Source organism: Fusarium vanettenii (assembly GCF_000151355.1).
Source record: "Fusarium vanettenii 77-13-4 chromosome 14 genomic scaffold NECHAsca_24_chr14_5_0, whole genome shotgun sequence".
Lineage (NCBI taxonomy): Eukaryota > Fungi > Ascomycota > Sordariomycetes > Hypocreales > Nectriaceae > Fusarium > Fusarium vanettenii.
The window spans coordinates 114,909-128,915 of record NW_003315861.1 but is presented as its reverse complement, the minus strand read 5'-3'; the positions used below and the strand labels follow the sequence as shown (position 1 = coordinate 128,915).

The 14,007-nt window shown below is 52.5% G+C and overlaps 2 protein-coding genes across 2 annotated transcripts; one reads left to right on the top strand and one right to left on the bottom strand.

Annotated features, from left to right (window-relative positions):
- Positions 1-1,190: 1,190 nt before the first annotated feature.
- NECHADRAFT_88571 (uncharacterized protein) lies at positions 1,191-5,364 on the top strand (the record flags this gene model as incomplete). Its single annotated transcript, XM_003044149.1, has 4 exons — positions 1,191-1,407; positions 1,714-1,803; positions 1,954-5,294; positions 5,335-5,364. 4 exons carry the CDS (start codon positions 1,191-1,193, stop codon positions 5,362-5,364), a joined length of 3,678 nt encoding a protein of 1,225 aa, XP_003044195.1.
- Positions 5,365-12,257: 6,893 nt separating this feature from the next.
- NECHADRAFT_88569 (uncharacterized protein) lies at positions 12,258-13,274 on the bottom strand (the record flags this gene model as incomplete). Its single annotated transcript, XM_003044104.1, has 4 exons — positions 12,258-12,724; positions 12,808-12,818; positions 12,877-12,961; positions 13,031-13,274. 4 exons carry the CDS (start codon positions 13,272-13,274, stop codon positions 12,258-12,260), a joined length of 807 nt encoding a protein of 268 aa, XP_003044150.1.
- Positions 13,275-14,007: the final 733 nt, after the last annotated feature.

The window sequence follows — 14,007 nt, the reverse complement described above, 5'->3', positions numbered from 1 at the left end:
TCCGCGCCCTCCTTCGTAAACTCGGGCCGCTAAACGATCCGTGCGAGCTGCTCCACAGATCCTCCCCTTTCTCCACCACAACCCATGCGCCATCTTTGGGGGTTGAGCCACAATTTGTGCCACCACGCGAGCCGAGCCGCTGCCTGCCAGAGCTGAGACTGCTATGTGTTTTGATCCTTCGGATAACGTACATGATAAGCGAGTCGGAAATACAAGCAAGTCGGAAATTATACTGTACAGCTAAAAGTACAAATATTAGATTTTCTAAAACTAGCTATATAATTAATAAAAACTAAAAAAAAATTACTTTTAGACTTCTTAAGAAAAAAGTCATACAATAATTTTTTTTTAGATTTTTTAAAAAAACTATTAAGCTAATTAATATTAAAAGTTTTAAAAAAAACAGTGCGAATATGCTTTTTCTTAATAACTATTTAAAAATATATATATAAAATTTAGAAAATTTTTTATATATAAGGACTTACCTAATAGAGCTAGTCTAAGATTTATAGCTATTTTAGGCTAAGCTTGAATTTTTAAGAATTATTTTAAAATCGCGATTTAAGGTATAAATTCTAATTTCCGACTCGCTTGTATTTCCGACTCGCTTATCATGTACGTTAGTCTCTATCCGGCTCGGATAGGTCCTATCCGTGTGACACTATGAATTGAATGAGCGGCCTGATCTACCTGATCTTGACGGGCCACGCTTTGCGCAGTTGCCAGCTCCAGGAAAAACTGTTGCTGTGATAGAACGAGTGTCAGACAATTGGCTCCACAGGGATCATTGGTGGCACCAGTCAATTGATGAGAATTATCTATCGAACAAAGGAAATTGAAAAATTGAACAGCCATGTGTTCGGGCACAGCTATTTAATATTTAAGTTCATGTCGTTAGGATTGGAATCCTTGATACGACAAACCGGATGTGAAACCGGATACACGACACCAAAGTACGGGCCGCGTTTCATATCCAGTCGCACGAACCTAGTGGTGATACGCGACAACGAGCTACAGCAGTGCATTGACCCTTCCCTCGTGCTCTCTTGGTCTCTCAAGACCAGTTTCTTCGACGATGGACACGTTTACTTCTCCCATTTGGCCCCCTATCGGTCCGGCATGGCGCCATATTCTCTGCCTATTCTTTTTCGCTCTTCACAGAAGCAGATCCTGCTGTTCCCGCTTACACCATGCCTCGACCAGAGCCAGTGAAGGTTCCGCTTGAAGAGATTCGCCGAACGCTGGAAGATCTAGACCGCCAACGCGCTCGAGACCGAGCTCAGCGGGGCTTCAAAGCCACCCAGCCACGAAACCGGCCGGGCGGAGCCTTCGTTGACGAGACTGCCATACAGGCTCTCCGAAAATCCCCACAGGAGCCGGTTAGAGTCCCTCTTGACGAGATTCGCCGTACGTTAAGCGACCTGGACCGCCATCATGCCGAAGAAAGAGCCCGTCGGAGAGAAGAACGTCTTCCACAGGAAGCCTCTGTCCCACGGGTCCGAGGCGGGAAGTTTATGTTACCTCCGGAGGAGATCGCCCGCACGATGAATGACCTAGACCGTCAGCATGCCGAAGAAACAACTCGCCGAAGGCGAATAGCTCGGTCCCGGGAGGTCATGGAATCAGATCTCCGAAATGGGAAGCTCAGAGTACCCCTTGAGGAGGTTAACCGTACAATCGACGGTTTGGATCGCCGGCATACCGAACGCACAGCCCATCGGAGAGATGGGGGTCGCCAGCAAGAAGCATCGAAGCCACAGACCCAGGGCGAGAAGGTCATGGGACCCCTCGAGGAGATCACCTGTACGTTGGCTGATCTAGATCGGCAGCATACCGAAGAAAGTATCCATCGGAGGCAAGGAGAGCGTCCACAAGAGGCCGTGGAGTCGCAGCTCCGAGACGGCAGGCTTGGACTACCAGTTGAGGAGATCACACGTACATCGAAGAACCTAGACCGCCAGCATGCAGAAGAAACACTTCATCGGACGCAAGGCACTGTCCGACAGGGGAAGATCTTATTACCTCCCGAAGAGATCGCTCGTACATTGGATGAGCTGAACCGGCGGTACTCCGGAGGAACGGCCCGTCCCCGCACGTGTGATGATCTGGACCGCCAAAGGGCGAGAGATACCGAGCTGGTACAAGGGCCAAGCACCCCCGAACCGACCTTCCGTCCTCCGCAGACGCCGCCTTCCCGTAAGCGCCATCGAACACAACAAGAAGGCCTTCTGACTCCACCGCCCTCGGGGCCAAGCCGCTCCCGGAAAAGGCCTAGGCTGCTGGACGAGACCGTCCAACTCCAGCAGCAACCCCTCGATGAATTTCTACAATACCGAGAGTCGTGCTTCCACGCTAAGAGGGACGCATCATTATCAAGATCCTGGTGCAAAGAAGTCCCCCTCGCCCTTCAAGTTGAGACTTCGAAGTCGTTCTATGAGGCCTTCACCGACGAGAGGACGTTACCCATTTCCCACTGCACTTTTTGCTACAGAAAATGCCCGCCAGCCAACATTACTACCATCCATTGGAGGACGTACTTGACCCCCGCGTTGCTGCAGGCTACGACGGCTCTTCAGAAATGCAAAAAGTGTCTCCCACAGGGCGGTGACATGGGGGTCGATATTTGCCTCGAGTGCCGCGGCGTTTTCGAAAACGGAAAGCTGCCGAAGGCATGTTCGGTCAACAACATGGACATCGGGTGTGAGCATCGTTATCCTCGTGAACTCGATGGCCTCTCTCCTGTCGAGGAGAGACTGATCGCTCTTCAGGCCCCTTTCGGCTATATCACGAAGTTCACTGTTGATAACAAAACGCCGTCTGGTGTCAGTTACAGGAAACACGTGAAGGGTCACATTGTCGTATTTCCGAACAATGTAGATGACCTAGTTGCCACGGTGCTCCCTCACCCGCTTCTTCAGACAATCGAGAACATCCACGTGTCTTGGAGCGGGGCCAACAGACCCAGCCCGGCGGAAGTGGGGACGCTTCTTCAGGTGCGCAAGTCTCGAGTAACCGCAGCCCTCTTGTGGCTACAGAGGAACAATCCCCTTTACAGGGACATCGAAATCAACCTGGATGAAATACAGGGCTGGCAGTACGCGGAGGGCTCGACAGTTCCCACCGCTCTCATGGAGCGGATGCAGAGGGAGGAACCCTCGGCGGTGGAAAAGACACACACTGACCCAATCGTCCCGAATACCGATCGCGGATTAGAGGAGAACCGTTTCACAAGCATTGAAGACCTCCTCACCTCGCTACAACCAGACCCAAGCGACGACACCCCTATCTCAGTTGCCAATGCGTCGATGGAACAGCCTCACCCACCACCTGAGGATGCCCATATGTCTGCTCCTGACCCAGAGAGTCTCGACCGTGACGGTGATATCCTATACGAGACGTCAACGTCCGGCATGTTTCCTCTGGATGGGCCAGCCGCATTCGCTGAGGCTGATAAGCTATCCTTCCTAGCTGAGGCTATCCAGCCGAGTCATACTGGACACGGCAATGATGTTGAACCTTCCGCTATGGCTGTCCACGCAGCAGGAGACCAACCGTTCATCCGAGTCGAGCGGGGTGCGGATTTCGCGGACAACCTGCACGAGGACTTCTTTCCACGGACCTTTCCTAAGCTTTTCCCGTGGGGGAGGGGGGGCCCCAAGGCGCTGAGCGAGCCGGACGGCAATTTACATGACGCTTCGGAGCCAGCAAGGCGCAGTGGAAATCACTCGCTCAACTATTGGGCCAAATATGTGTTGCAACGCCATGGGGGCCGATTTGCTACGCATCCAGTGTTTTGTTTCTTGGTTTTCAATCTCCTCCTCCGATCCACGAACCGCCGTATCAGCATGGTCCGCATGACGAGGGGCTCTTTCGACAGATTGGAACGGGTCTATGGAAGCCTGACGGCGGACCGCCTAAAAATAGCCGAGGAGGAGATGCGAGAGACAAGGACCACGACAGATCCGGACATATCGTTCTTGCTTCGCGAATTGTCCATCTTTGGCCACGCACAGCCGCTGTCCAACGAAACTCGACTCTTGATGCGGAGGAAGATACAAGCAGTGAACATCTGGACCGGTATGCCTGCCATCTGGATCACGGTCAACCCCAACGATATCAACAATCCGGTCAAGATGTGGCTCTCCATCCACAGGCTCCACGACTACGACACGGCAAAGGAACTGCTAGCCGATCTCCGGGGAAGGTATGACAGGATCGCCCTCAGCACCATGGACCCAGTTAGCGCCGCCATCTTCTTCCACCGAGAAATCTCTCTGTTCTTTGAGAAATACGTCAGGGCTGGCCAAGAATCGATTTTCGGAAAGATTAGCCATTATTACGCCACGGTGGAGACGAATGACCGAGGTAGTCTGCACTTACATGGACTACTCTGGCTGGAAGGTAATATGAGGTTGCCATCCTTGATCGATGAGATGGCGAACCCCGAGGAAGAAGAATACCGTGGTCAGGTGGTTCGGTATCTAGACTCGGTATTTCACGAATGTTTAGATGAGGAAGCCGGGAAAGCTATCAGAAAGGAGAGAAAGCCAATTAACCCGGTCGAGGAAATAATGCACGACACCGAGGCTCTCGCAGCGGCGTTCGACAACGAGTCCAACTACATTGCGTACTGTTGCCAGGTGCACTCGCACACCTACACCTGTATCAAGTATTCTCTAAAAAGACTCGTCGGAGAGGGTGCAGATAAGCACAAAAAACGGACAGCTTGTCGGTTCAAAGCGCCTTGGAGGATCGTCGAGGACACCGGATTCACGGAGGACGGCCTGCTCAAGATCCGGCGGAACCACCCGCTCGTCAACCGGTATAACAAAGCAATGGCAGTCGGCCTCCGCCACAACCACGACATCTCGATGATCTTGACGAGAACCAAGGGACTCGCCATGGTATTCTACATCACGAACTACGCCACCAAATTGGACACGCCGATGTGGAAACGCCTTGTCTTCGCCGCTGATGTTCTTCGACAGCTTCGTGAATCGGCAGCGCTGAGGCATCCCGAGCCGAATCTTGCTGAGCAGGATGCCCAGCGCCAGGCCGTAGTGAACGAGAGCCGTCAGTTTCTGATGAGGGCCGCCAATCGAATCTTTTCCGAGAGACAGCTTTCGGCCGTGGAGGTCTGCTACTTCCTGCTTGGCTATCAAACGGACTTTACTAACGTGCCGCAATGGTCCTACATAAACTTGACCGCACTCTATTGGACTATTTTCCGGCGTTGGATACACCTCCGTCGCCAGGCCAGCACACAAACAGATGCCGAAGAGCCATCAGAGACGGTACAATTTCGGGAAAGTGGTCGGACTTTATTGTACCTAGATGCATACGCCTACCGAGGTCAAGTTCTGAGAGACGTGTGCCTCTAAAATACTTCGAACACCCGTTAAGTTGCCAAGGCAAGGGACTTAACGGCTGAATATCCAGCCCGAAGGGTAAATACCGTATACCCGCTATTAAACTCTTCTGGGGGAACCCCCTAGATCCCCTTTTCGTCTGCGGCGATAACCAGCTGTTTAAACCACTTCAAACCTGTGGTAGGGAGTTGACTGATAGACATAGGGGTCCCTCTACCACTTCCTGCCAGGCCCAATCAACTATATACCGTATATCGAGTTCCCCTTTCCCTGTAGCTTATAGGAAAACGTCATTTAGTCAATGTACCGTGGTGGATACGGCGGATCGATCAGCTGTTGAGCCTGACGACGTTGTTGGTCAGCAAGGCGCATCTTCATCCCTGCTTTGTAGTTAGCCATAATCGCAGTACGTAGGAAACGCAGGCGTATAAACCTTCCGTGGGCGTGTGGTTATAGAGGCTGTGACGATCGAAAGGCGCCTCAAGCAGTAGGCCTTTCAGCGAGGTAACTCGTGAGACAGCAACATAACTAATACCGGCCTGGAAGTCGCGTGTAGCGAGGTCAGTAACTATCTGATCCTTCGTTAGGCTCTGGCACTTGTGAACAGTGATAGCAAATGCCACGATCAGGGGAAACTGCTTGCGAGCGCAAGTCTCGTTGCCCACTAGGAAATCACGCGTGACTAGAAGGATGGGTACGATTTTCCTGCCCTCGTTAGTTGTTAGATACGGCGGTCCATCGTAGCTATCGAAATCCACCATAATAACGGCCGGAGGGTCTTCCCATGGTTTGGCGCCTTCATTCCAGGCGATATCGTATACAGTACCCTGGGCGCCATTCACTAGGCCAGCTAGCTGCCATAAATTAGTCGTGAGCATTACCCTGGCGCCCTTAGCAACAGGAAACTTGTTGGATAGATTGCCAGCATGGTCGCTTGGCGCCTGCCCCGCGCCGTTGCCCTGGTTCTTTGCCTCCACCTGTATTGCCGGGGCGTTGAGGTGCATCATATGCTCGTAATTGTATTCGTTGACGCGGGCCTTCGTAGAATACACCCGCATAGCGGCCCTGAATCTGTCAACCTCGCTCTGCGTTAGCTTGGCCTGTACCCGATTGCTAAGGAGGTCCCAGGACGGTATAGATAACTTAACTTCACGCAGTTCTTGCAAGGCCTGACGGAACCGGGCCTGATCATCGCCAGTCTGTCGTTGTACCGTGGTCAGAAAGACGGTGCGGTCAAATAACCGGTAGGCCGCCTGTCCTCTCCTTTCCAACGAAGAGAGGCTAGTGCTAGTCGAATACAGGGGCTTTTGCCGGACTGGTGGTAACTGGAAGAAATCGCCCACAAGCAAGACGCTCACACCACCAAAGAACTCGAGGCTACGCTGTGGAAAGGCCTGCCGCAGGCGGGAATCGATCCGCGCCAGCTGCTCAAGCCCTAGCATGCTCTTTTCATCAATAACGAGGTATCTAACGTGCCGTAGGCGGGACTAAAGGGCGGCTGCGTCGGCTGGAGGAAGGTCGGCAAAAGCACCACCTACTGGGAGGCGTAGCAAGGAATGTATGGTGCTGCCCTGTATCTGGTTACTCGCAACGCCTGTTGGGGCTACGCGGCAAATAGGGCTAGGATTCGGTAGGGCAGCCGCCTAAAGATAGGAGGAAAGTACCTTGATAAGGAAGGACTTGCCTGTACCACCACCACCGTCAACGTGGAGAAGGATTTGAGCAGGATTTTGCACGTGGAAGTGGCCCATGAAGGTGTCGTACACTAGCCGTTGTTATGAGTTAAGCTAGTCACGCCAGTGAGGGCCAAGGACCTCCACATCGTTGGCTATAGGGTGGCTAGCGATAAGGTCTTTCCAGTGGCTATCTCGAAATTCCGGATAAGTGCCCACATGCCGTGTCCAGTCGTAATTAACGTCGATATTGCGGCGGCCAAGTAGGTCAAGACCTTCCTGGGTAAGGGGGTTATCAGGTAAAAGGGCGGCGAGGCAGATCCAGTCTTCGTCATCAAATTCCTCCTCCACAGGCAGAGTCTCGTACTGATCTTCTTGGGGTTATAATCGAGCCTCTTTTGGCCGGCCGTAATGGTCATCACCATGGCTGTGGTGCTGCCAACAATAGGAGAAGGCCTTAGCGTGAGAATTAAAACGCTAGCCGTCAAATGTGAGGAGCTCATCAAACCGGCGATATGGGTAGTTCAATGTTAGCTTTACGCGGCAGTAATCTAGCCACTATTGACCTTCTGGATCAGCCTGATAACGAGGAAAGTAGACTAATACACGAGGCCTGCCGTTAACGTTGCCCGGCTGCCATTGCTTCCACATGGAAGGGTTCCTAGAGCGGAAGTTCCAGTATTTGAGAAATGAAACATATGTCAGATCCTCTAGGTCTTCTGGGCGTTGACGGTACTTTTCGTAGACGTTGGGGGCCTCGTCAACCTCATCGCCGTCGATCCGTAGGGAGCGGGAATGCCTATCAGGATTACGGCAGTCAACGTGTAGGCAGGTTCGTGAGCCCTCCTGTAACGGCAGGCCGAGGAGCAAGTGGCTAACCTCCTGCTTCGAGTAGTCTCGCTCAGCAACTAGCTGATTTAGGAGCTTTGACGTGAAGGAAATCAGGGGGTTATGGTCCTTGACCCGGGGCATCAGGGCCTTCCCAATCTGAGCAAACGACTCGCTCTTCTTTTCCGACTTAGAGCAGTATTTGGCTGCGTAATCGATCACCTGCTATAGGCTCGTGCAGGGCGAGACATCTGTATTGGCTAGCCACGCAACGGTAAGCAAGCGGTTATAGTGATTAATCTAGCTATCGTTGCGCTCGCCCCTGAAGCTCCAGTGCTTAGAATAAGGAACCTTATCAAGGGAGGCTAGTAGGCGCTACGCGTAAGGAAATCCAAAGCGGCACTCTACCTGCTTAGTATGCTTATTGAGCTACATACAGTAGTTATTGCAGCGGTGGCGTTGCACGCGGTTGACTACCATTGATAGGAACTAAACGGTGAGGGGATAATCCAATAGATTACTAATCAGGGGATTCCCTTCCCCAGGCGCCTATATCCGCCGAGGCTCTAGGTTAACAGCAGATACGTGATATCCCCAGATTCGGGCGAATCGCTCCCGGGACTAACCATTATCAGGATCTAAGTCTAGGTGACCACTTAGCCAATATAGGCCATAGTAGTAACTAGAACCCCTGCCCTGCCACTCATAGCGACCCCAAAAGTCCGTTAGGTTAAACTTCTGCTTCAGGACAAGGGTCCTAAACAGCGTATAACGCTTATGGAAGTAGTAAGCGGCAATGTGGGCGTTGTCTCTCAGTAATTGCCGGGACAGGGCCATCCGCGCCGCCTCAGGAGCTGCTTTCCACTCTTGAAATCGAGGCATATGACGATAAAGGGACTCCCAGTGGTAATCAGCCGCACTTACTGTAACGAAAAGGCCAGGCCTGCCTAGATTGTAGGCATATGCCTCCAATTCCTTCCTTTGCTTATACCAATATGGCCGGGTGCCCCTGATTACGGCGGCTTAGCGCGTGATCGACTGGATCAGGGCCTGAGCCTCTGGCTCGTCAGGCTTAGCCATCGCTTCCTCTATGTCAGCGCGCGTAAGGGGTTGACGGCGGCCTTCGTATTGCTTAACTAAGTAGTTGCTTCGCTTTCTGACCTGCGCACGTAACAGCGTATTGAGGGCGACGAAAGGCCACGTCTTATAGCGGGCAAAACGTCCGTCTTGCCATCTCATCGCATGGGCAAGGTAGTCCTGGTACGTGATGCTCCGTAGGCGAGGCTCCACGAAGTCCGCCTTGCCGTCAGGGTAGAGAGTAGGGAACGCAAGCGTTAACAGCGGCTGGGAACGGTTGAATTCGTTGATAGGAGTCCTGCGAATGGAAGGTAGTGGCATCTGGTGTTAAGCCTGCGCGCTAGGCGGCATATGCTCAAGATCGGCCATACGCTCGGGGTCGGGGGTACCATAAAGGAATCGGGACTGCAGGGCGTTTAATTCGGTATCGGTAACCTACAAATTCGGGATCGCCGATGCGTCTGCATCGCTAGGATCCTCTTCTACAGCCTCCTCAACGGGGCCTTAGGGGACCTCGCCGTCAGGTATGTCAGCCACTTGGCAAGCGATAGAAGCAACTATGCTGCCGTCAAGAGGAAGCCGTTGCAAGCGATCCTGCCTCACGACGATATCGCGATAGCCCGGGTGGTGGCGCTATAGGTAATGCAGCCAGGCCAGCAGACATGAGCGGCGTACCCGGAAATCGCGAGCGAACTGCTGCTGCAAGCGAGGGTCGCCCTCCATATCAGGAGGCCGCAGGAGTACGATGTCTAGCTCTTCAGGTAGGACTAGGAGCTCTTCAAATAGCCTACCAACATTGCGAAGGAAGTGGACAACGTGACCGCGGTATTTATATTGAGCACCACGTACCTATAGGACCTTCACGTATACGTGAACCCTAGCAATCAGCATCTCCTCAACCATTGTTAGGCCAGGTAGATTACCGGGGACTTCCCCGAAGTCAAGGTTATTCGCAGCGCTAAAGAAGTAGGGCTCGTTAGGGGTTCTCTCCCTGTCTCGACTAATGCAGCGGCTGCAGATTTTCAAGCTATTTCTCTTCATATCGAACCAATGCTCCCGGCAGCGAATGCAGCTATGCATCTGGTCGTCATTCAGGGCAGTATAGAACTCCCGCACAAGGGCCTGATCTTCCTCACTAAGGGCAGGCAAGTTAAGGTCCCCTGTAAAAGGTGGATCAACTATCTGATCAAACTGTCGCTCTTCAGCATGTGCGCTTTGACGTGTATAGCGGCCGCGACGATGACCCTGTGGCAATAATGAAGGAGTGGTAGGGAACGATTCCTGTGGTATAGGCGTTCCTAGCACAACAGGAGGCGTTGGAAGAGTGCCTTGAGGAATTGGCGTTTGAGGAATCGGCGTGCCCAGAACTACTGTTGGCAGGCAAAGGGTAGGAGGGATAGGGGAAGGTCCCTCTACCGCGCTTGGGGTAGATGGCCCCAGCAGAGGTCTAGGCGGTCCCTGGAGAGCGGGCGCCAGGCCACGGAATAAAGCAGGTGCGGCAGGAGGTTGTAAGCCGTGCACAGACGCAGGCGTTGGCGCAGCCCGCCTTGGAGGCGTCAGGTTAGCTAGAGAATCGGTCCTTTTCGTGGCTCGGCGTGGCGATAGCCTTGAGGCGATATTCCGCATGGCGGCAACGGCGGCTCGGGATCCGGTTTCCCGTTCCCTTCGGCGTGCCCTACAGCTAGCACACTCTCCTGTAAGCTTCGCAGGGTCCTTGACGCTTCGAAATTCGACTTCGGGCAGGTCTTGCTTGCAGGTACGGCAGTTCCGAACCGCCTGGGGTATATCGTCCTCCATCTGACCGTATATATATCCACCTCATACCCACCTAGACTGCTAGATATCACTCGGGCAGAGAGGCTTTGCGACGGCTTACGTCCAATACCATGATAGATCTCGATAGAGAGGTTGTCTTTGAGGTAGTTAGATCAGGTCTGAATGATCAGGGAGGAAACTGCACTGCTTCCCGGAGGCGGGATAACCGAGGAATCTTGAGAGGTAGGCCGGCTGCGGAGGTAATATGTGAACCTAGATACCGTTAGCAACCTGATGGGTTTGATTTGATAGATTCGACGGAAAGGGAAGCAGCCGCCACGTAGGTTAGTGTAAGGAGCAAGGGGCACGGGGCTTATTCAGTCAGAATCGTGCTTAGAAACCCAACATATTGATTGCATTGAAGAAAAGAAGAACCTGAAAGCTCTTGGAGAGCTTGCCAAGCTAGTTACCTTGTCAACGCTCAGGGGTTTGTGGGCCTTCATTTTGGTGGCCGACCAATTCGTGCACGAGTTGAGCACAGGCCAGGCCAATTGGCCAATCAGAAGAGGTTTTATGGTCTTCTTTCTGACTGAGTAATAGGAGAGGCAACCCGACCACGGGTTGCGCAAAGGCCTTGAGGAACGAAGATGGCTATACGGAAAAGCCAAGTGCGAATCTTGGTTTTGAGTGGTGTTGGCCATAAATATACACGCGGGGAGACCTGAACCCTCTCAGGGGTAATCCCGGCAGCGTCCTCGAGGTAGTGTAGGAAGTAAGGGGTCATGAAAATACAAAAGAGTGAAAACGTCATGCAATGGAGACGCAATCTTGCATCTGCAGAATCATGCATCTAGCATACAAATGATGGAAAACATGCTCTGTAAGGTATATGTGGGAAAAGACGGAAGGCATCAAGATGTATGGGCGATGCCGGGCCGTGGGCTATTGTGGGGAAGGAGCATCAAAGGCCGGATTAGAAAATTCACAAGAAGGTCTGCATGCCCAAGGATGGGTAATGTGGGCGAGGAGGGATATTAATGGTCGCCACTGCTGGATAGACAACAGCTATCTCAGTCAATTTATTGCTATACGAAGTGACTAATTATTGCTAGGCTAAGGGGATTTTTCCAATAGGTTCTTAGACAATTTCCTGATACTTCTTTGGGGGATGACGGTTACGATGTAGTCGGGGCAGATCAGGCGAGAACGCTGTGATTGAATCGGACGCAGGCGCATCTAGACGACAGGTAGTAGCAATATCTGCCTCCGATACATCAAGTTCATCTTATGAGAAAGCCGAAATCGCGGGGGATCCAACAGGCTCCTTGCTCTAAGAAGATAGAATAGTGCTAGAAGAGGCCGGGGACAGACGTCGTTTCTTCGTAGGGGTCTAGCCGTAGTTAGGGTTTATTCGCTTAGCCGGTGGTGTAGTCGGTTCAAGCGAAGCAGAGGTGGGAGGAGTAGACGGGATAGGAGGAGATCGGTGAACTATTGGTTTTAGTGGCGAGGCAAACATAGCTTTCGCATCCCCAAAGGCCATAGGGCCGGAGGATAGTTACTTCGGTGGGGTAGAGAGTGATAGGGCTACGGAAGCCGACTTAGACGTGGCCCTGTCGAGAAAGGTCCAGGTATCTAGCACGACGATAAAAACGTAGTCGCGGTCAAAGCCGGGCGGGTGCACCATGATATTATGGTCGAGCAGGCCGACAACTTTGCCCGTGCAAGTGAAAAGCGCGTTAGTCTGGAACTGGGTGTCCTGTCTCTCGACCATTTTCTTGCACAGGGCTGCCCAAGGATTAGCGTGGATGGGGAAGATGACAAAGACCTGGAATAGATGGAAGCCTTTGAAGGGAGTCTTGTCAGGCTTTCTAGGAGCAATGAACGTAGAAAGTTGGACGAAGCCACAGCACTTTAACTGGACGCCGTCGAGTCCTGGAATAGACTCCTTTCGTAGTAATGTGCGGCCGGAACCGACAACAGGGCCAGTGAACGCGACAACGGGAGGGACAGCGGGGAAGTGGTCTACAGAGGCAAAGTTTCGGGGGAGAATGCTTTAGCTCGAGTCAGGGCGGGATGCCAAGGTCAGTTGTATGCAGCATGCTTACGGCTGGTAGCCCTGATCACGGATAATAAGAGCCGGAATGGTGTATTATGTGATGGCGCCAGTATCTGACTCTGGACCATCTCGCTGTTCAATCTCCCAGGTCAGGGTGTACGGGTGAACACGACCGTTCATGAAGAACCATTGCTCGGTCCATTCTGATGCAATGACTTATTTATTATAGATAGAAAGGTTGGTGCTGAAGAAGATGCAGGCGGAGGGGTTACCGGGGTCCGACCGAAGTTGCGCATACTCGGGGGTCAGAATCCAGGGTGGGGCAGGTAGGAAGACCCTCGCCAATGCCTCTGCGTTGAGCCCGTTAATGCGATGCTGGTCCTGATAGGCAAACTTGGACGGGCAATCTGGCTGGACGAAAAGCATCACGGACATATCACTGCCCGCGTTTGTCTGGCTCTCGAGAGGTTTACGCGGGTTCGAGGGGCTATTAGGGAAGGGAGCGGGAGGAGGCATAATACACTGGAGCAGTGGCTATCGGAAACGAGCCAAGAATACCCGAGACGAACGTTGGAGGCAATAGGACGGTAGATACCGCGGTAGGGAACGGCAGAATAGGAAGTAAGAGAGGTAACGATGGCTTGGTTTCTATATGGATACAGGTAGACGCAGTGGTAGTTCTCGCGGGCCGCAGTATCTGGGGTGCGGGGTTCGGCAGATCAGAGCCCAGACAACGGTCCGGGAAAGCTTCAGGTTTCAAATAGATAAAGAATGCGGGGTTTGGATCATGAGCAAGGTCGATCTGGAAGCAGAGACGTCATCGAAAGTGATGTAAGTCAAATGTCAGAAATGAGATATGACTGTAGGGGATGGAGTAGTGTCTTTTTCTGTGAAGCTTGCGAATGGAGGCGAAGTGCCGATATGGAATCAGCTGATATCGGGGTAGCAACGGTTTCAGCTTAAGTGTGGCACCAACTTGAAGGATAGGAGTTGCGGCGGCACAAAGGGCAACGTCGGCAGTTGAGCAAGAGTCTAGGTTGTAGGCATACAGGAAGGGTTATAGGTGGTTAAGGGGACTATTGACGGACCGCTCGGATACTGCAGGAAGCAATGCCGTATTAAGGAGCATAATCATCATCATCCCAGAAGCGAAATCATGCAACTAAAGAGGGCCCGACGCGGAAATCTTGTGATCTACCGTCCGCCTAGAATCATAGTCATGGCTGATTCTATCCCTTCAACGAAGATT